At 43.1% G+C, this 22190-nt stretch overlaps 1 protein-coding gene across 1 annotated transcript in view; it reads left to right on the top strand.

The window, feature by feature from the left end:
• The window catches only part of LOC115464500 (vomeronasal type-2 receptor 26-like), a 55860-nt gene that overhangs the window by 5192 nt on the left and 28478 nt on the right, over positions 1-22190 (top strand). Inside the window, exons 3-4 of the mRNA XM_030194867.1 lie at positions 9150-9202; positions 11200-11491. Coding sequence (XP_030050727.1) covers positions 9150-9202; positions 11200-11491 — 345 coding nt within the window. The remainder of the gene's footprint in view (positions 1-9149; positions 9203-11199; positions 11492-22190) is intronic.

Below are 22190 nucleotides of genomic sequence, written 5' to 3'. Positions count from 1 at the left end.
TTTTCAGGCTGTCTGAGATAGGAAGGGTATAGTCTGGGGTGTTGATACTTATGGGGTTGTCCGCGCTGTATTGGGATGAGAGGATGAGACAATGAGTTTTTTTCTTTATTGAGTTTTAGTTGAAATGCATTTGCCCATGAGTCCATGATGTTCAAGCTGAGCTTGATTTCGTTGGTGATTTCTGTCAGTTTGTTATTGTACGGAATGTATATTATGACATCATCTGCATATATGGAAGGGTTAAGGCCTTGGTTGGGTAAGGACTTGGCTGGAGGGTCATCATTAGGTTGAAGAGTATCGGTGATAGCGGTGATCCTTGTGGTACTCCACAGTCTGCTTTCCACGGTGATGATATACTTGAGTTTGATTTTACTTGATATGTTCTTGTGGTTAGGAAACCCTTGATCCAGCTAAATATGTTTCCACCGATCCCAAACTTATCTAGCAATCTTATTAATATATTATGGTTTACCATGTCGAATGCACTAGACCTATCGAATTGGAGGAGAAGGATGTTTTTGCATGTGGCTATTTCCTGCTTGAAATTGGCTAGGAGAGTGATTAGTACTGTTTCAGTGCTGTGGAGGGGGCGAAAACCTGACTGTGCTTCATGTAATATTGAGAATTTGTTTATGTAATCTGTAAGTTCTTTGGTTACCATGCTTTCCATCAGTTTTACTGCCAACGGGATCGATGCTACTGGAATATATGATAGGACAGAAGACATATACAGTTAAAGAAAAATCTTAAGTAACTGATGTTTTATGTGGAAATATGCAACACAGAGGGGAAAGCCCAGGGCCGTGCTAACACGGTAAGCGAGGTAAGCATGGCAGGGGGGCGCTTCCCTCTGGGGGGCGCCGCCGCACCATGCTCACCTCGCTCGCCCTCCCGCAACATCCCTTTTCTTTTCTTTTTTTTTCCTTTTTAAATTTACCTCCTTGGTGGCGGTTCCGGCAGTGCAGCGTCAGGGAAGGAGGCGGCGTTCCCGACGTCTAGCCTTCCCTTCGCTGTGTTCCGCCTTCTTCTGACGTCAAGGATGACGTCAGAAGAAGGCGGAACACAGCGAAGGGAAGGCTAGACGTCGGGAGCGCCGCCTCCTTCCCTGACGCTGTGCTGCCGGAACCGCCACGGAGGTAAATTTAAAAAGAAAAAAAAAGAAAAGGGATGTTGGGGGGAGAGAAGAGGGCGGGCAGTTGAACAATGGGAGCGGGAGGGCAGGGGAGACACGAGAGCATGGATGCGAAGGGGGGGGCATGGATGTGAAGGGGGGGGGGAGAAGAGGGCGGGCCAGGCTGGGACATGGGAGCGAGAGGAGAGAGAGGAGCATGGATGCGAGGGGGGGTCATGGAAGGGAGAGAAGAGAATTGCTGGAAAAGGATGAATGGAGGAGCAGGGGACAGAGGAGCATGGATGGGCATGGATTGGGAGGGCAGGGCTCAGGGAGAGAGGGGAATTGCTGGAAAGGGATGAATGGAGGGGGCAGGGGACAGAGGAGCATGGATGGGCATGGATTGGGAGGGCAGGGCTCAGGGAGAGAGGGGAATTGCTGGAAAGGGATGAATGGAGGGGGCAGGGGACAGAGGAGCATGGATGGGCATGGATTGGGAGGGCAGGGCTCAGGGAGAGAGGGGAATTGCTGGATAGGGATGAATGGAGGGGACAGATGGGCATGGATGGATATGGATTGCAGGGCAGGGCTCAGGGAGAGAGGGGAATTGCTGGATAGGGATGAGTGGAGGGGGCAGGTGACAGAGGAGCATGGATGGGCATGGATTGGGAGGGCAGGGCTCAGGGAGAGAGGGGAATTGCTGGATAGGGATGAATGGAGGGGACAGATGGGCATGGATGGATATGGATTGCAGGACAGGGCTCAGGGAGAGAGGGGAATTGCTGGATAGGGATGAATGGAGGGGGCAGGTGACAGAGGAGCATGGATGGGCAGGGCCGTGCTAACACGGTAAGCGAGGTAAGCATGGCAGGGGGGCGCTTCCCTCTGGGGGGCGCCGCCGCACCATGCTCACCTCGCTCGCCCTCCCGCAACATCCCGTTTCTTTTCTTTTTTTTTCTTTTTAAATTTACCTCCGTGGTGGCGGTTCCGGCAGCGTCAGGGAAGGAGGCAGCGCTCCCGACGTCTAGCCTTCTCTTCGCTGTGTTCCGCCTTCTTCTGACGTCACGTCAGAAGAAGGCGGAACACAGCGAAGGGAAGGCTAGACGTCGCGTGCACCGCCTCCTTCCCTGATGCTGCGCTGCCGGAACCGCCACGGAGGTAAATTTAAAAAGAAAAAAAAAGAAAAGGGATGTTGGGGGGAGAGAAGAGGGTGGGCAGTTGAACAATGGGAGCGGGAGGGCAGGGGAGAAACGAGAGCATGGATGCGAAGGGGGGGGGGAGAAGAGGGCGGGTCAGGCTGGGACATGGGAGCGAGAGGAGAGAGAGGAGCATGGATGCGAGGGGGGTCATGGAAGGGAGAGAGGGGAATTGCTGGATAGGGATTAATGGAGGGGGCAGGGGACAGAGGAGCATGGATGGGCATGGATTGGGAGGGCAGGGCTCAGGGAGAGAGGGGAATTGCTGGAAAGGGATGAATGGAGGGGGCAGGGGACAGAGGAGCATGGATGGGCATGGATTGGGAGGGCAGGGCTCAGGAAGAGAGGGGAATTGCTGGATAGGTATGAATGGAGGGGACAGATGGGCATGGATGAATATGGATTGCAGGGCAGGGCTCAGGGAGAGAGGGGAATTGCTGGATAGGGATGAATGGAGGGGGCAGGTGACAGAGGAGCATGGATGGGCATAGATTGGGAGGGCAGGGCTCAGGGAGAGAGGGGAATTGCTGGATAGGGATGAATGGAGGGGGCAGGTGACAGAGGAGCATGGATGGGCATGGATTGGGAGGGCAGGGCTCAGGAAGAGAGGGGAATTGCTGGATAGGTATGAATGGAGGGGACAGATGGGCATGGATGAATATGGATTGCAGGGCAGGGCTCAGGGAGAGAGGGGAATTGCTGGATAGGGATGAATGGAGGGGGCAGGTGACAGAGGAGCATGGATGGGCATGGATTGGGAGGGCAGGGCTCAGGGAGAGAGGGGAATTGCTGGATAGGGATGAATGGAGTGGACAGATGGGCATGGATGGATATGGATTGCAGGACAGGGCTCAGGGAGAGAGGGGAATTGCTGGATAGGGATGAATGGAGGGGGCAGGTGACAGAGGAGCATGGATGGGCATGGATTGGGAGAGCAGGGCTCAGGGAGAGAGGGGAATTGCTGGAAAGGGATGAATGGAGGGGGCAGGGGACAGAGGAGCATGGATGGGCATGGATTGGGAGGGCAGGGCTCAGGGAGAGAGGGGAATTGCTGGAAAGGGATGAATGGAGGGGGCAGGGGACAGAGGAGCATGGATGGGCATGGATTGGGAGGGCAGGGCTCAGGGAGAGAGGGGAATTGCTGGAAAGGGATGAATGGAGGGGGCAGGGGACAGAGGAGCATGGATGGGCATGGATTGGGAGGGCAGGGCTCAGGGAGAGAGGAGAAATTGCTGGACATAGAGGGGAGGGAAGAGAGATGAAGGAGATGAAATGAGGGAAAAGGAAGAGAGGAGAAAAACTGCACATGTATGAAGAAAATAGGCAGAAGCTGAGGACCAGAAATGTAGAAGAAAGGAGGAAAGGAAAGAAATAAATGGAAAGGAAGCCCTGGAAACGGAGTTAAGAGGACAGATAGCAGCAGAATCAGAAACTGGGCCAGCATGATCAGAAAAAGAAAGTCACCAGACAACAAAGGTGAAAAAAAATCATTTTATTTTCATTTTAGTGTTTGGAATATGTCCACTTTGAGAATTTACATCTGCTATCTTATTTTGCAACGTATAGCAATTTGTTTCTAAGAATATTGCTGACAATTCCTGTCAGTGTGGCAAGTGGTGAGCGATCATTTTCACGGGGGGGGGGGGGAGGGGGGGCCCCGCCGCCGCCGCCAACTGATAGTCTGCAGGGGGGGGCGCCAACTGATAGGCTGCAGGGGGGCGCCAGAGACCCTAGGCACGGCCCTGGGAAAGCCCTAACCCGTCTAATTAATCAGTGCCAAAAGGCCACGTCTTTAGCACAGTTTTAAAATCTTTTAATTACAAAATAAAACAGAAAGTCAAAGGCAAATTATTCCATGTCAAAGGGGACAAGAAATTTAAAAAAACTGATTACATCATTCATTCCAATCTAGCTTGTTTTGGGACTGGAAGGACCAATCGGTAGTTATTGATAAATCGAAGAACCCGTGTCGGAGTTTAGGGAATAGTGAAAACAGCCAAGTAATCTGGAAAGTCCATTTAAACAGTTTGAAGGTCATAAATGCAATTTTATAAATAATTCTATGCATAACAGGCAGCCAATGATGTTTTTTTTTTAAACAAAGGAGTAATGTGTTGTCATTTTTTCACATGAGTTAACAGACAAATTGCTATATTTTCTCTAGTTTGCAACTTTTTCATTAAGAAATGTGTAAAACCAGCATAGACAATATTACAATAATCCAATTTGGTGATAAGTAGAGAGAGAATAAGGCCATGAAATATATTATTATCAATAGATGTCTAACTGAACGCAATTGACTGAGAACGAAAAAGCTAGCTTTATATAAATGAGAAACTTGTGGAGCAAAAGATACCCTAGATTCTAGTATAATTCCAAGATATTTAAATGAATCAACTGGCACTACAGGCTTCCCAGATAGTGAAATAGTGTTTGTTGAGGAAGAAAAGTGGCCTGTGATCCAACATGTGACAGTTTTGTCTTTCTTTAACACTAATCTATGATCGAATAGCCAGTCTGCTATACAATTTATGCAGCCCTGAAGTGGATCTAGTTGAGGTGAAAAAGGTTCTGCAGGGTTCAGAAAGAGGATGTTGTCAGCTTAAAAGTGCGCTGATATATCTTTAGATTGGATGAGAGTGGCCAAAGGACTAAGAAAAAGATTGAAAAGAAGAGGTGAGAGTGTAGAACCCTGGGGGACCCCATAGTGTAAAGAAATCACTTTAAAAGACCATTCTAAAAGAAAATATGAAAACTACTCCAAAACAGCACCAGAAATTCCCAAAGCAGATTATGAAAGGAACATTTTTGGGTTAATCAGATTAAAGGCTGCTGATAGATCCAGTGAGAATGTCAGTATCACCTTATATTGTCTATATAACAGTGGCGTAGCCACAGGTGGGCCTGGGTGGGCTGGGGCCCACCCACTTAGGGCTCAGGCCCACCCAATAGTAGCACACGTTTAGTTGTAGCTGGTGGGATCCCAAGCTCGGCCAGCTGAAGACTTCCTCCTGATGGTAACGAAAATGCTACTCTCCATGATACCAGCACCTGCGTATGTTCAGTTTTCAGCGCATGCCTGCTGCAGACTGCCAAGGTGTAAAGAAGCGTTTTCCCACCAGCTGAGATATTTTTTGGGTGCCCACCCAGTTCTTACTTAGGCCCACCTAAAATCTGTTGTCTGGCTACGCCCCTGCTATATAAGAGCATGTTTCATTAATAAGAGCTGCCAAAGCTGTTTCAGTACTATACTTTTGCTGAAACCTGGACTGCCTTAGGTGTAAAGCCAGAGTTTTTTCGACAAAAGATGAGAGTTGATGAAAAACAATTTTTTTCTATGATCTTTGACAGAAAGCAAAGATTCGATACTGGCCTATAATGTGCCAAGATAGCTGGATCCAACAATTTCTTCTTTAATATGAGCTGAACAACAGCCATCTTCCATATGGATGGTACCTGACCAGAATTTAAGCTATGGTTAATAATTTCAAATAAAGGTGGATGAATCTTTAGCTATGGTAACTTTATTCATTTCCAAAAGTGATTGCAAGTATCCACCCCTCACTAGTGATGGAACATGTTTCAGCAAGTGGCAAGGGAATCCACCTTGCCCCTTACTATTCTCCCCCCCTTTAACAAAGTCACGCTAGCAGCTGTTGTGCAATAATGCGGACAAAGCCCATTTACTTTTAATGAGCTTTGTCAGCATTAACCCACCACTAGCCGCTAGCATGGCTTGATAGAAAGGGGCCTATATTTGCAAAATATGCATGTAGGCAGATATAATCCTCACAATCTGCCTCCTGCTGCCTCAAAGTTTTCCCTCTCTGCCAGGATCTGCCCAGACAGAAACAGGAAATTGCATTAGCAGGGAGCGGGATCCTGGCATTGAGAGAAAGCTTCAGGGCAACCAGAGGCAGCTTGTGAGAATGTCCTGGCACTGTAGCCCCTCTGAGAATGGAAATGAATTTTAAAAGAAGATCATGAAGGTGAGAGAAAGGAAGGAGGAGATGAACTGTGGTGGGGCGAAGGGGAAAAGATTCCTGGCCTGTTTGCCCCCACCCCACCCCGCCTAATGCCTGCCCTGTTAATAGCAAACCCATGCCAACAGCCTTCTTAGTCTTGTCCCAGGCCAGAGAGGCACAAGCTGTGGAAAAATCTCCCACCCTCTGGAAATTGAGCTGTGTTTTTATTTTGTTTTGCAGGGAAGTTTTGATTTCTACCTGTGTCTGAAACTCTCTTTGCAGTTGTCAAGTGTATTCTTTAATCCATCATGAAGATAATATTGTTTAAAATTAAAAGATGACAACCACACTACTTCATAAAATATGAAGGGAATATAATGTCACTGTTTATAATCATTTTCTTCTCACTGAGATTTTCTATATAATTAATTTTTGTGGGTATGTTAATAAACATGCAATTTCTATTAGATATATTAAGAAAGCAAAACAAAAAATCAAAAGTATAATGTCAAACACATATATCTGGAGAAGACATCCCTTGAGGCTGAATCTTTGAGGAGCAGGACTCTATAAAGATTTATCTGTGCCCTCACCAGCTGCTGAATCACAGCTAATAATACAGAGATCTGTGCAAGATCAGAATGAGACTTGTGCTGTCTTTCCTCAACCTCCTGAGTGTCTTTGCATAGATTTAGTGGTCTGCACTTTGAAAATTCTTGGTCATAATATGACTTTTTTTCTGCATATTATTTTAATATCCAAGACCTCTTAAACTTCCTCCTCATACCACAATTGCAGAGCAGGACAAGCAGGTGTTTGTTTCATAGGAAAAACTGATTCACAACCTGAAAGACGGCAGCAATTCTGGTCCTGATTTTGATACTTTTCTACATTCAATGGAAGACCACCGAGGGCCAGGGTCCACCAGTAAAATATGGAAGCATAAAACCAGGATACCACAAGGATGGAGACATCATGATTGGAGGAATTGTTACAATGAGAGATTTAATAATCCAAAACCTACTGTCCTATACAACTTTTCCCACATGGAATTATAGTTACTTGTAAGTAGCACAGGAGCTTAGTTCCTGTTGGACACACACTTATGATTCATATGTTTAGGATGGTCTCTGACTTTAACTTCCAATTTGATTTGTAGCTTAATGAAGGATCTTTAGATAAGAGAGACCTTCGTGGGATTTTACATTTGCCTAACACCATTTAATGGGATGCTATGAATTTAATCATAATCTGATGGTTTACAGTTCTAAATCAGGGTCTGTCAATAAATTAATTGCCATTAAGAAAACACACAGAGGTAGATATTCAAAATCATTTAAGCAGTTAACTTCTGGTATAACCACATTAGTCTTTTTTTATTTTTTTTTAATTTGAAGCTATCAAACTGAAAATCTTAGGTTAGATAGCAAAATATCTTGTCTGAGTTACATGTGTAAAAAGAGAGTAGTGATATTCATCCCCTTTTTGGTCAAATTTATTCCGTTTAAGTTTAGAACTGTATATTCATCAGTCTTATTTAAATGGATAGTGTGTTTGCATCAAAGCAGTCAAATAAGCCATTTGCTTATTTTTATACAGAGACCACCCTGCTGAATATCGACCTTACACTGTCCAGGTAAACAGATGAGAAACTGCTCAGCTGAATTCTCACTTAGCTCAAGGTATAAAATGAGCAAAACTAGTGACCTTAAAATTGTCATATAAGCAAATTTTTTCATCACCATAAAAATCTAAGGGATTGGTATTCAAAGTATAATCCAACCAGTTAGTGCCGCAAAATATCATGCTAACCACTAAAAACAAAACCGGCTATTTTGTGTGTACAGAGAGCAGAGTCAGCACTTATGTGGTTAAGTGCCACTAATCAGCACTTACATGCATATGATGACCTCATGAATCGGACTGGTTAAAAGACTTCTAGTTATTGCTATGACCTTGTTTCATAGGGAGCTTGTAGGGATCTGTACCCAGAAAATTTTCAGTTTGATTTCCTCTTTCATTTGCTTTTGAATCATGAAACATCAGTTGTTTCCATCAGTGTCCTGGTTAACCTTCTTTTGAAGAAACACTTGATCGCCAAATTATAGGCTTGTTCTTCTTTTCTAAAGTGGTTGATAAAACAGTTTTCTCCCAATTCCTATGCATTCTGAGGCCACAAATATTTTCCTTCCGGACCTGTTTGGCTTTTGTGTAGACCGTGGCATGGAGTCCATTCTGACTGGTTCTTGAGTGAGATTTACTCTATCCTTGATAAGGGTTAGATTGAACACCTTATCTCTTTAGATTTATCATTGGCTTTTTATCTAACGAATCAAAAACTTCTTTGCTGTTTTGTGAATTCTGAGCTCTATGGTATGGTATTAAAGTGGTTCAACTCCTTTCTTACTGATCGTGCTTCTCAGTCTGTGCCCATTCTACTCTGTCCACCCCCTCCCTTTCACCTGTGGTGTTCCTGGGGGTCACCCCTTCTTTTCCAAAATATTTCTTAGTCCTCTTGTCACTGATCTTCAGAATGAAGATGTCTTGTATTACTTCTATGTTGTTGACATTCTTAAGATTGTTCTGCAAAATGATCTTACCCCTGATTTTTCCTAGATTCAACATTGTCTCAATCCAATTTCTTTTTGGTTTCAATCTAATCACTTGACCCTGAATACTTCTAAAATTGTCACCTGTTGAGTGACAGGTGCAAAGGACTGTCTCTCATTTTTTTCTTTGTTGACTAATTTAAATACCTTGGCATTTGCATCAACCAGCACCTCTTTTGATCCTCACATCTATCATTTAATTCAAATTTGCTCATGACCATTGCAACAGTTTAGATAGATGTAGTCTTATGCTGACCTTGAACCTCAGATTATGTTCCTGCATGCTCACATCATATCTCAGATGGATTACTTTAACACTGAGTATGTCAGTTTCCAACAGCTGCTACTTCAATATATTCAATCAATACAAAATACCATAATCAGACTTTGTCATGCACATAGGTTTCATCACATTGCATAAAATGGGACATCTGCTCAAACGGATGAAGTTAGCAGTAGAATTATCCATCTTAATTGTAGCCCACATTGATAACTTCCCTTATTAGTATCTATTTGCCACTGAGTGGGGTATGTACCTGCTGAAGAAAGAGGGGACCTGGAGAGAGAGAAAGTAAAAGAGATCTAATTTGAACTACATGAGAGTAACATTTCCCAGCCAGAGAACAATTTTCAGAAGGATTTATAGGTACCAAATGTGCCTATTCACTCGTATGTTCATACATAAATGCTGATATTCTGCTTATTCACTGTTCTATGACTATATGAATATCTTTCACAGTTCATAGTTAAAAGGTAGATCACACATGGGTGGAGTGTGGGTGGGTCATAGGCAGGTCTCACACAGGGCCGTGCCAAGGGTCTCTGGTACCCCACTGCAGACTATCAGTTGCCCCCCCCCCCCCCCCCCCGCGTGGCACATTTTTTTTTTAAAGCTTTTTGTACTTATTTTGCCAGCTATTTTTTTTTTTTTTGGGGGGGGGGGGGGGTAATGGCTCAGTTTGCTTTTTCCCTGTCTGCCTCTTTGCCTTTCTGTTCCATCAGCTTATTTTCCTTTCTTGTGCTGCCCTTGTAGTTCCCCTCCTTCCTCCCTGATTCTAGCTTGTTCTCTTCCCCCCCCCCCCCCCCCCCCCACACACACACAGAAATTTCCTTGTCTTGTCTTTCCTTTCTTCCCAGCTGGTTCACTCCCAGTTCCCCCAACCTGCAGGGCCTTCAAATGCACTTTCTTTATCCCCATAAGTAGGCCCAGGCCATTGCAGTAATCAAAACAAGGCTATCAAAAGAAATTTCAGATGTCTTACCAATGTCAGCAATCCAAGCAGCAGTCTCTCCTCTCCTCTCAGCACTCTTTCCTGCTCCTATGTGAAGGGGGACGTGTACTGCAGCCTCTCCCCTTCATTAGTGCTGGCTGTTGTTAAAAAGAGTGACGGGGAGCACGGACGATGCTTCAGGCTGCCTTTGCTTTTGTTTCAGCTGTTCCACAAACAGGAAATGAGGGCGGGCCCAGAGGAACAGCTGAAACAAAAGCAAAGGCAGCCTGAAGTATCATCCGTCTGTGCTCCCCTTCATTCTTGCTGAACTGGAAGCTGCTCTAGATTTTACTCGGCCAGCGGCAGCGGCGCCCTTGAAGGCAGGCGCCCCCCTGCCATGCTTACCCCGCTTACCGGGTTGGCACGGCCCTGGTCTCACATTTATACACATAGGGATCGATCCAATCTAAATCAGTGCCAAAAAAAGTGCATACAGGTATTCTATTGTGCATCTGAAGTTAGGTATGGTTTATAGAATTAGCGTTTATAGCTGGGAATCACATCTATCTTTACGTACGACCATTTGCACCAGCTGAAATGTGCTATATTTAGCTACAGCCATATGAACCAACTGCTCAGAATGCCTATGAACCACGCCCCAATTTTAGCCTCGCATGTTAAATTTAGGCGTGGATTGTGAGCCCAGATTTACTCACAAACACTTTTTATAGAATAAGGGGGATAACAGAAAATACTGCACACATCTCGAGGTATGAGTATTTACCTAGCTCTATGGCTGATATATGTGCTCACATCTTATGCTAATTTTCTGTAAAGGAGGGTAGGTTCCATTTTATAGAATTGCTCCCATAGTGGTGATATTCATCCTACTACTACTACTACAACTTATCATTTCTATAGCACTACAAGGCATCCTGTATACAGATAGCCTGTGCATTTAAGTTTAGGCCTAATATAATTATACTTTCAAACCTTTTAAGCTGGCTTTTAAAAACACACTCTGACCACTGGCTTTGAAAATAGTTCCACCGCTTTCTTTCCATCCTTCAGTGAGTGATTAATTGTCTGATCTTCATTGTCTTACAGTTTTCATGAAGAAAACTATTTTGACTACCTGGCCTTTGTTTCTGCAGTGGAGGAGATTAACAACAGCTCAGATCTCTTACCCAACATCACACTAGGGCTTCATCTTTATGAATCTTATCTCAATCCATTCTTTGTGTTTGGGGCTGCCATGAGTATATTTACTGGTATGGACACCTGGGTTCCTAATTATCGCTGCAAAACATCTGGCACGCTGGCCGCTATCATTGAAGGCCTTACATCAGAGCAATCAAGTCAAATGTCCAATACGTTCAGGATGTACCACTATCCACAGGTAAAAGGACTGTTCTGTTTTCTTTTACTGTATAATCTATTAAGAAAAGAGTGAAGGATGGGGAATGCTATGATACATTAGTTTACTAAGCTGCATTAGAAAGTGGAGCTAGCATGCCCTTGCATGAAATCTTTCCCAAAAAATGGCCGTTTTCTAATTTTTCCATTAATGCGTTAATGTTGCCATTAGTGTGCAGCCATTAAAAAAATTAGGCGGTAAGAGCTCACACGTGATTCCTGCGCTAATCAATAAGGAGGAAATTAAAAATATAGCACTGAACATTTGGTGCTGATAAAACTGAGCACTAAGCACTGTTCTATACAGGGAATACACCCTTTATAGAATTGTATCTGGTGTGGATCGATCACCTAACTTTTGGGGCATTGTACTTATGCCTGCGATTGAAGTTAAGTACTGTGCTTTATAGATGCGCACACAAATTTTTAATACTGCCAATTAATATCAATAATTGGTTGTCAGAACCCAATTACTGATGCTCATTAGTCAATGTATACACAAAGTTGAGTGAGGATGTTTGGGCATGACATAAAATCTGGGGGTTAATGCACAGTAATGAAGCTGCGTTAACTGATTAGTAAAGGAACACACTTTCTTCACATGCCAACCAATTAACGCATGGTTAGTGCCTGAGTCCTTTTGCCTACTAAATAGGTGTCGGTAGAGGCTCACGTCCTAGTTTCTTTTGCCTCCTGCCAGATCCTTTCATTACAGTGTGCTCGCTCTTGAGATTACTCTTATTTTATGACCTGGTTATGGAACAAGATTCCTCCCTCTGTGAGATCTAATAATGATATTGTGAGATTTTGTAAGGCTGTTAAGTCTTAATTGTTTTAATCTAACAATTTGATAAGTTGAAATGCAAATTGTCGGACTGGAACCATTGTTTAATTTAATTTAATGTTGTTATTTGTTGTATTTTATTATATTATGAATGCAAACGTGATGCACATTGGAAAGAATAATCCAAATCATAGTTATCTAATGCAAGGGTCCACCTTAGGAGTCAGCACTCAAGAAAAAGATCTAGCTGTCATTGTAAACAATACACTGAATTCTTCTGCCCAGTGTGCAGTGGCAGCCAAAAAAGCAAATAGAATGCTAGGAATTGCTAGGAAAGGAAAGCAAAATAAGACAGAATATTATAATGCCTCTTTATTACTCCATGGTTCGACCTCACCTTTAGCATTCAATTCTGGTCTCTGTATCTCAAAAAGATATAGCGGAATTAGAAAAGGTTCAAAGAAGAGTGATGAAAATGACAGAGAGGATGGAACTCCGCACATATGAGGAAAGTCTAAAGAGGTTAGGGCTCTTCAGCTTGAAAAAGAATGAGTTAAAGTGAATCGATTTTTCACTCATTCAAAAAGTACAAACACCAGGGGGCACTCAATGAAATTGAATGGAAATACTTTTAAAGCAAATAGGAGGAAATATTTATTCACTCAAAGAATAGATAAGCTCTGGAACTCATTGCTGGAGGATGTGTAACAGTGGTTAGAGAATCTGGGTTTAAAAAAAGGTTTGGACAAGTTCCAGGAGTAAAAGTCTATAGTCTGTTATTCAGATAGACATGGGGGGAAACCACTACTTGCCCCGGGATTGGTAGCATGGAATGTTGCTACTAATTGGGTTTCTGCCAGGTACTTGTGGCCTGGATTGACCACTATTGGTTAGCAGGATACTGGGTTAGATGGCCAAGGATCTGATCCAGAATGGCTAATCTTACGCTCTAACCCATTCTGGGCACTGTAGGAAGGACAGGCTTAATAATCAAATAAATAAATGGTAAAAGGACTCCCCAATATGTGGAACCCAGGTTTCAGTCCCAGCATACTAGGATACCAACTAGCTCTTTGGGTCAGGCACCCCGAGACCCGGGCCATAAACAAACAGAACAGACGTGGGTATTGTCACTGAGCTGGGTGCAGGCTGTGGCAGAACTTGCTCTAGTAGGTCATAGGGTATTAAGCCACTATCAGGCTTATTTTCGAAAGAGAAGGATGCCCATCTTTTGACACAAATCGGGAGATGGGCATCCTTCTCTCAGGGTCGCCCAAATCGGCATAATCAAAAGCTGATTTTGGGCATCCTCAACTGCTTTCCGTCGCGGGGACTACCAAAGTTCCTGAGGGCGTGTCGGAGGCATAGTGAAGGCGGGACTTGGGTGTGCCTAACACATGGGTGTCCTCGACCCATAATCAAAAAAAGAAGGGCATCCTTGATGAGCACTTGGACGACTTTACTTGGTTCTTTTTTTCTTATGACCAAGCCTCAAAAAGGTTCCCGAACTGACCAGATGACCACCGGAGGGAATCGGGGATGACCTCCCCTTACTCCCCCAGTGGTCACTAACCCCCTCCCACCCTCAAAATACAACTTCAAAAATTTTTTGGCCAGCCTCAAATGTCATACTCAGGTCCATCGCAGCAGTATGCAGGTCCCTGGAGCAGTTTTAGTGGGTGCAGTGCACTTCAGGCAGGCGGCCCCAGGCCCATCCCCCCACTACCTGTTACACTTTTGGTGGTAAATGTGGGCCCTCCAAAACACACCAGAAACCCACTGTACCCACATCTAGGTGTCCCCCTTCACTCAAAAGGGCTATGGTAGTGGTGTACAGTTGTGGGTAGTGGGTTTTGAGGGGCTCAGCACACAAGGTAAGGGAGCTATGCACCTGGGAGGAATTTGTGAAGGCCACTACAATGCCCCCTAGGGTGCTTGGTCGGTGTCCTGGCATGTCAGGCGGAGCAGTGCACTACGCATGCCGGCTCCTCCCATGACCAAAAGGCTTGAATTTGGTCGTTTCTGAGATGGGTGTCCTCAGTTTCTATTATCACCGAAAATCAGAAACAACCAAGTCTAAGGATGACCATCTCTAAGGTCGACCTAAATTTCACGATTTGGGTGTCCCCGACCGTATTATCGAAACAAAAGATGGGCATCCATCTTGTTTTGATAATATTTCTACGCCCCTTCACGGGATGTCCTCAGAAAAACTTGGGCGTCCCTTTCAATTATGCCCCTCCGAATTATTTCAGTTTAGTTTCCTTTATCAGTCTAGGTGCAAAGAACTTCACTCTCACTCCAAAGAAACACTTTCCATGTCAAGGTTTGTATTTTTGCAAACAAACTTTACTTAAAGTCTGCAACAAGCAGCAATCCAAAGTCCAACTTGATTTCACAACAGGTAGTTCACTTGATATCAAACTGTGTCTCCTACATCCAACAGTGTGCTTGCTGAAAGCAGTTTAAATATCAGTGAGTCTCTAAGGACATTTCTCTTATCTATTCAAGTTAATGATCTCTTATTAATCTTATGAGTATTCACATAGATACAACTCCATCAGTCCAATTCCCATCCTTTTGGGTGGAATAATCCAAGCCTGTGTTTGCAGTAGTTGTCACAAGCTGTCCCCCACTGATGCATTTCCACAAGCTGCTGACTCTGACACTGAAGAGGCTCCTTCCTTCACTGTTCACGGGCTCTCACCACCCAGAGCACTCCTCTCATCCAGTTACTGCTTTTGGTTGTCAATAACTGCCCCTTATCCCAGCCTTATTTTGTTTGGCAGGGGTGAAGGCAACCAAAGACTATGTGCTCACTAGAACATTAACTTTTATTACTTTCAAACTGCATCCCAACTGTGACACCTAGAGGCTCATTTTCTAAAGAGAAAAACATCCAATAAGTGTTATAAAGCAGCATTTGGATGAATTTCTTCACAAAACATCTAAATCGTTAATTTTGAAACCTATTTTGCAGACGTTTATCTATGCAATTCATCTGAGATGCATCCAAATCACAAGGGGGCATGTCGGGGCACTGTGGAGGTGGAATTAGGTCGTGCCTAACACATGGACATTTTTATTGCGATAATGGAGCAAAACACAACGTATAGGTTGAAAACGTCAATGTTTTGCTCTAGGTCTGTTTTTATTTATTTATTTATTATGTCATTTGTACCCCACAGTTTCCCAACAGTGTCAGGCTCAATGTGGCTTACAGCGCACCACAGAGGCAGACACCAATGCAGTAAAAAGACGCTAATACAGCAGGAAAAACTACAAGAGATAATGGGGAAGAGTAGGAATTGACGGAAGGAGTAGGGAAACCAGGAGGGAAGAGGGAAGGGGAATGTGTCCAAAATGTCTCTAGATCGATGCACATCCAACAGTGGAGACACATGCAGAGGCCGTGGGATAAGCATTTCCAAATAACATGGTCTTTAGTGATTTCCTGAAAGTTAGATGGTTGGTGATGGGTTTTAAGGTTTTCGGCAAAGAGTTCCAAAGCTGAGTGCTGATGAAAGAGAAGGATGTAGCATATGTGGATTTGTACTTGATGCCGTTGCAGTTTGGATAATGAAGGTTAAGATATGAACGGGAGAGCCTGAAAGTATTCTTGAGAGGTAGGATGATGAGATCTATCATGTAGCCAGATACCTCACCATATAGGATTTTGTGAACTAGAGAGCAGAGTTTAAAGGTGATTCAATCCTTGACAGGAAGCCAATGCAGTTTCTCACGGAGGGGCATGGCACTTTCAAATTTTGACTTTCCAAAAACCAATCTGGCTGCTGTACTTTGGGCCGTCTGCAGTTTCTTAGTTGCTCTTTACATCCAGCATAAACTCCGTTACAGTAATCCAGATGACATAGAATGACGGACTGTATGAGGTTGCAAAAGACCTCTCAAGGGAAAAATGGTTTTATTTGTTTTAGTTTCCACAGTGAGAAGAGCATCTTCTTTGTGGTGGCATTAACCTGTTTTTCGAGTGAAAGTGAGTGGTCAAGGGTGACTCCCAAAATTTTGAGGCTATCTAGGATGGGAAGGTTCAGGGTTGGAGTGATTAATGTTGAAGGTCTGTACTTGTTGTGCGGAGATGATAATAGAAGGCAGTGTGTTTGTCAGCATTAAGTTTGAGTTTGAAAGAAGATGCCCAAAAGTACATTGGATTTAGACAGTGGTTAATTTCACTAGAAATCTCGGACAAGTCATTTCTGAAGGGAATATAAATAGTAATATCATCAGCATAAATATGCGGGTTGAGTCCTAATTTACTTAAGGACTTGGCCAGTGGAATCATCATAATATTGAAGAGTGTTGGTGATAGTGGAGAGCCTTGAGGGACTCCACAAACTGCTTTCCATGACTGTGATAAATCTGAGTTGGCGATTACTTGGTAAGTTCTAGATGAGAGAAAGCCCTTAATCCAGCTGTGAACATGTCCGCAGATCCCTATGCTGTCGAGGAGGTTCAGTAGTATGGTGTGAGCAACCATGTCAAATGCACTTGACATGTCGAACTTTAATAACAATATACTTTTGCCTAGAGCTATTTCCTGCCTAAAGCTGTTAAGTAGAGTGATGAGCACGATTTCGGTGCTGTGAAGGGGACAAAACCCAGACTGAGATTCGTGAAAAATAGAAAACTTGCCAAGATAGTCAGTTAGTTGTTTCGTCACCATGCTCTCCATCATTTTTACAAAAAGTGTGATTGATGCAATAGGGCAATAATTGGTAAGGTCACCATTCTGTTTCTTGGAGTCTTTTGGAATTGGCATAAGTAATATGTTACCATGAGTTTCAGGGAATAGACCGCGTTCGAGCACAAAGTTGAGGTAAGCAGTGAGGTCAACAAGAAAGCAGGAAGGTGCTGATTTGAGCAAGTAATTAGGGCAAGGGTCCAGCCAACAGTACTTTTTGGAAAATTTGTGAAACCCCTGGGTGACAACATCCAAGGAGAGTGGGACAAGAAACGATCTGCAGGATCTTCACCTGGGATAGGAGCGAGACAGCTGAGAAAGTAATCGATGTCAGTAGTGGTCTGAGGGATTGTTTTCTGCAAATTACTAATTTTTTCCTGAAAGGACGTCAGCAGGTGGAATATCTGTGCAAGAGGTGGTCAGTGAATTAGAATCCATTAATTTATTGACAAAGTACAATAGTTTCTTTAAGTCTCTAAAGTTTGGACCTAGTTTGGACCTATTTTGGTCTTGTAGTAGTGCCGTTTAGACTCTCGTATTGAATATTTATACTTTCGCTGCACGTGTTTCCATGTGTTAAGCGTATGCTCATTTTTATTTTTTCTCCATGACCATTCTGCTCATTGAGTAAGTATTTTAATATTCCGAAGTTCATCATTATACCAAGGTGTCAAGTTCTGTCGGTGTGTTGTGCGAGTGCGTTCAGGAGCTAAAACATCTAAGACGGCTCTGCACCTAGTATCCCAGTCGAAGTGGAAGGAGTTGGAATCTGTACAAACTGTCCAGTCTTTGTCATAAACCATTTTCCAAAAGTCCCTAGGGTCAATTAGACCTCTAGAACTGTAAGTTGTAAGGCCCAGTGAGCGGTGGGGACCTTTTTTACAACATAAAAGGGTTAAGTTTAACTTGTAGTGATTGGACCATGAAGTTTCCGTCCATTAAAATTTTTTTATGCAGAAATTACTATCTAAGGCTAATTTGTGTGAAAGAAGATCGAGGGAATGCCCTTTGGCGTGAATAACTTGCAGGGGTGTTAAAGAAAAATCCTATGAGAGAAGAAAATCAGTGCAGTCCCGCACACTGGCCGATGTAGGATCGTCTAGGTGGAGGTTGATGTCACCTAAAATAATAATGGTAGGACTTGTTAAACATATGTTAGAGATGAAGTCTGTAAAGATAGTATGGGATTGATTCCAATTACCAGGAGGTCTATATAATAAAATGCAATTTAAATGGCCATGCAATGAATTGTTGGTGATTCTCATGGAGGCAATTTCAAGGTGAGGAGTTAGTGAATCTGCTGTAATATCAATAGTAAAATGGGAACGGTAGATCAATGCAATGCCACCTCCTCTTTTTCCCTTTCTAGACCAATGTGCAAGTTTGTATCCTGGAGGACATAAAGCGAGACAAATGGGATCGTGTTGGACAGGAATCCACATTTCACTAATAAAAAGCAGGTCATGGCGTTCCGCTGAGATCCAGTCTGATATAATAGTTGCTTTGTTAACTACCGATCTGGCATTAATGTAGCCCACGAGGATAGTTTGAAAGAGGGTCGTCTGATTTGGTGAGGGAGAAATCCGTAAAAGTTGTCTTTTGGGGGATTATGTAAGCATAGGATGACCATAAAGTGAAGGTGGAGTTCTGGAGGACTCTCTGCTTTTGATACGACTGTAGGCTAAACGGCTAGACTGGCTGTGGAAACTGTGAATGATGGGAATAAAGTTATTTTCAGTGGGCGAGATATGAAGAACAGGGTAAGACAGTAGTGGGAAGAGGGACCTGAAAAAAAGGTTAAATAATTTCATATTTCAGAAGGGTTAAAGATGGGCAGTACAATCAAGTCTGAATTAGCTCTGAGTTTCCTCGATGAAACTGGAATCCGTCGTATCCACTTCTTCTCAAATAGCAGGGCAGGAGAGCTGGCGCTGGAATCCATTCACAGGCACTAAAACTGCAACAGAGAGCAGCTGATCGGAAGGTGGATGCCGGCGAACAACAGTTGACCAGCATCGGAGATGGAGCAACCCCACCCAAACAGCAGGGCAGAAGAGGCAGCGCAGTGTGGACTTGCTGGTCGTGTGGTCGGAAAGGCTGATAGCAAACCAAGAGGTGTGCAGTAGTTCGCGAGTTCAAATGAAGCAGGTACCAGCAGAAACTGGCCAAACTACAAACGGGTAACAACCCGATCCGCTGTGTGGCTCAGGAGCTAACGGTTTTCAAGCTTTGCATTCGGCAGCCATTTTGTTCTTAGAACGAATAAGGGACATAAAGGTGCCCTAAATCACCACATGACCACTGTAGGAAATCAGGGATGACCCCCTCCCATTCCCCAAAGATATGAATAAAAAAAGTACTTACCATGCCTCTGTGATAGTCTCAGATGTTATAGCTATGTGCATTAGCGGAGAAAGCAGGTCCCTGGAGTAGTCTAATGGCAGCGTAGTGCACTGTAAAAAGGAGGACCCAGGCCCATATCTCCATCTACCTTACACTTGTGGTGGAAAGTGTGATCCCTCCAAAGCTTACCAAGAACATACAGTACCCACATATAGGTGACTCCCTCACATATAAGGGCTATAATAGTGGTGTACAGTTTATAGTTTATTTGGTATTTGCTATGCCACCATTGCAAAGGCCTTTGGTTACAGCAGATTTCAACTAAACAGTCAACAAATAAAAGAACGGAATTTGAGTACAGGAAAGTTAGGCAATCATAGGAGGAGAGGAGGGGGAGTATGTGGAGTCTGTTTGTTGTTTTTTCAAGTGTAGGGCTTTGGAGGCATTAGCTTTTGGGTGGGTTTTGGAGGGCTGAGGAGACAAGGGAGCAAAGGTGAGACGTGTACTTGGGAGCTTTTACATGAAGTCCAGTGCAGTGCCCCCTTGGGTTCCCCGTTGCTCTCCTGGGTGTCTGTGTGGCCAGTCCACAGAGAATGTATCCCCACTTACATGCCAATGGCTTGATTTTCTACGTTTTTCACCTGAACATTTTTTTTGAAAATGGACCAAAAAGGTAACACAAAGAGCACAAAAATATGTTACATGTATTTTTGAAAAAAAATATAGATGTATTGCTTTTTTAAAAATGGGTATATTTTCTATTCAGATATGGTATATTTAGCACAAAACTTCCAAAATCTGACTTAAACTTCAAATCAAAAACGCCACTCCTAGTATCTTTCTAATCTCTCAAACATTTCCCTCTGCAGCTACCTCAAAAACACTCCTTGGGCAGGATCTCTTACCATCTGCTCTAATCCATCCCACCCCCCCCCCCCCCCCCCCCCCAGTAACTCTGGAGACTTCTCCCATGATGCCCCATTATAATAAGGGATTACATATGTTACAAATAAACATATTCAGAAACATACTTTTAAAAACATAAACAATTCTAAAATGAAAATTACAAAAGGAAGACAAGTGCATACAAGTCCATGTCACACAGATAACTGGGAGACAGCAATTATACCAAACTTTAAAAAGAAGAAAAGCCAATGCAAAAAACAATCAGTAACCAAAAACAATAATCATAACTTGCTCATATAGATCAAACAAATGAATATGAAATTAAACATTCTCCTTTTCTAACAAAAAGTTTCCATTTACTTCGAGTCAAAATAATTATTCTCTCAAGTGTTAGCAGGGACATTTTACAAAGAAAGATGCCCCTACTGCTAAAAACCCTAGGCGTTTGCTAAAGATAAGTTTCTTGCCTCAGCTGCGTGGGTCTGGCAACATCTGGGAATATCCTAATAGTCTGCCAAAAGAATAGAACATTCTGTTTTGAAAAATAAGCTTTCATAATTACAAATTCATGTTCCTCTATCTGGAAAGATAGCAACAAAGTAGCTCTTTTAATAATAGGTTCCTGAGAAGACTCAAGATACCTAAGATCCCAAAAAAGTACAATATGCAGCTTATCTTATAAACAAGCAGTAGATTTTCACCAATTCCATTTTAATAATGGTCTATGGACTTTTCCTTTAGGAAGCCATCCAAACCTTTTTTAAACTCCGCTAAGCTAACCGCCTTTACCACATTCTCTGGCAACTAATTTCAGAGTTTAATTACACATTGAGAGAAGAAATATTTTCTCCAATTCATTTTAAATTTACTACTTTGTAGCTTCATTGCATGCTCCCTAGTCCTAGTATTTTTGGAAAGAGTAAACAAGTGATTCACGTCTACTCGGTCCACTCCACTCATTATTTTATAGATCTCTATCATATCTCCCCTCAGCCATTTTTTCTCCAAGCTGAAGAGCCCTAGCCGCTAAAGCCTTTCCTCACGGGGAAGTCATCCCTTCCCCTTTATCATTTTTGTCGCCCTTCTTTGTACGTTTTCTAATTCCAATATGTATTTTTTTAAGATGGGTGCGGTCGCACCATGGAGCGATACAATGGCATTATAATGTCATTTTTGTTTTCCATTCCTTTCCTAATAATACCTAACATTCTATTTGCTTTCTTAGCCGCCGTAGCAGCACACTGTGTAGAGGGTTTCAACATATCATCAACGATAATGCCTAGAGCCCTTTCTTGGTCGGTGACTCCTAACGTGGAACCTTGCATTACGTAGCAATAATTCATCATGCATCTCTTTGCACTTGCTCACCTTAAACGTCATCTGCCATTTAGACATCCAGTCTCCCAGTCTCATAAGGTCCTCTTTAATTTTTCACAATCCTCTCACTATTTAACAACTTTAAATAACTTTGTGTCATCAGCAAATTTAATTGCCTCAGTAGTTACTCCTTTAAATAAATTTTATGAATTTATAAGGAAGCCAAAAAATTTGTAACAGCGAAATTTAAAAACCTTAAATTTAGAACCCTAGACATGTTCTCCAAGGACTCCATTCCTAAATGAATGGCTAGACAATCATTGGTAATTGCAGCTGATTGAGTAAAAGTCTAGACTCATGAACATTAAATTTTGCAACAGTTTCCTCTGTAAACTTCACAAAGGAAGATAAATTTCCGTGCAGTGATTTATCCATTTTATTAATTGCTATCAGCAAATCTTTTAATGAAACTTCCTACTGATTGGTCTCAACAGAGGAAGTAGCAATAGACACCAAAAAAGAAACTGATGAAGGTATCTTAACCTGGGCAGTCTGTCTAATCTCCTTACCAGGGATTGAAGAATTAGAGAGGGAACTCCTTGCAAGGGTCAAACCTGTAAGGTCTGCAGC

Source organism: Microcaecilia unicolor, chromosome 3 (genome assembly GCF_901765095.1).
Source record: "Microcaecilia unicolor chromosome 3, aMicUni1.1, whole genome shotgun sequence".
In the NCBI taxonomy this organism is placed as follows: domain Eukaryota; kingdom Metazoa; phylum Chordata; class Amphibia; order Gymnophiona; family Siphonopidae; genus Microcaecilia; species Microcaecilia unicolor.
The sequence above is the reverse complement of the archived record's forward strand: the minus strand, read 5'-3'. Positions and strand labels throughout refer to the sequence as shown.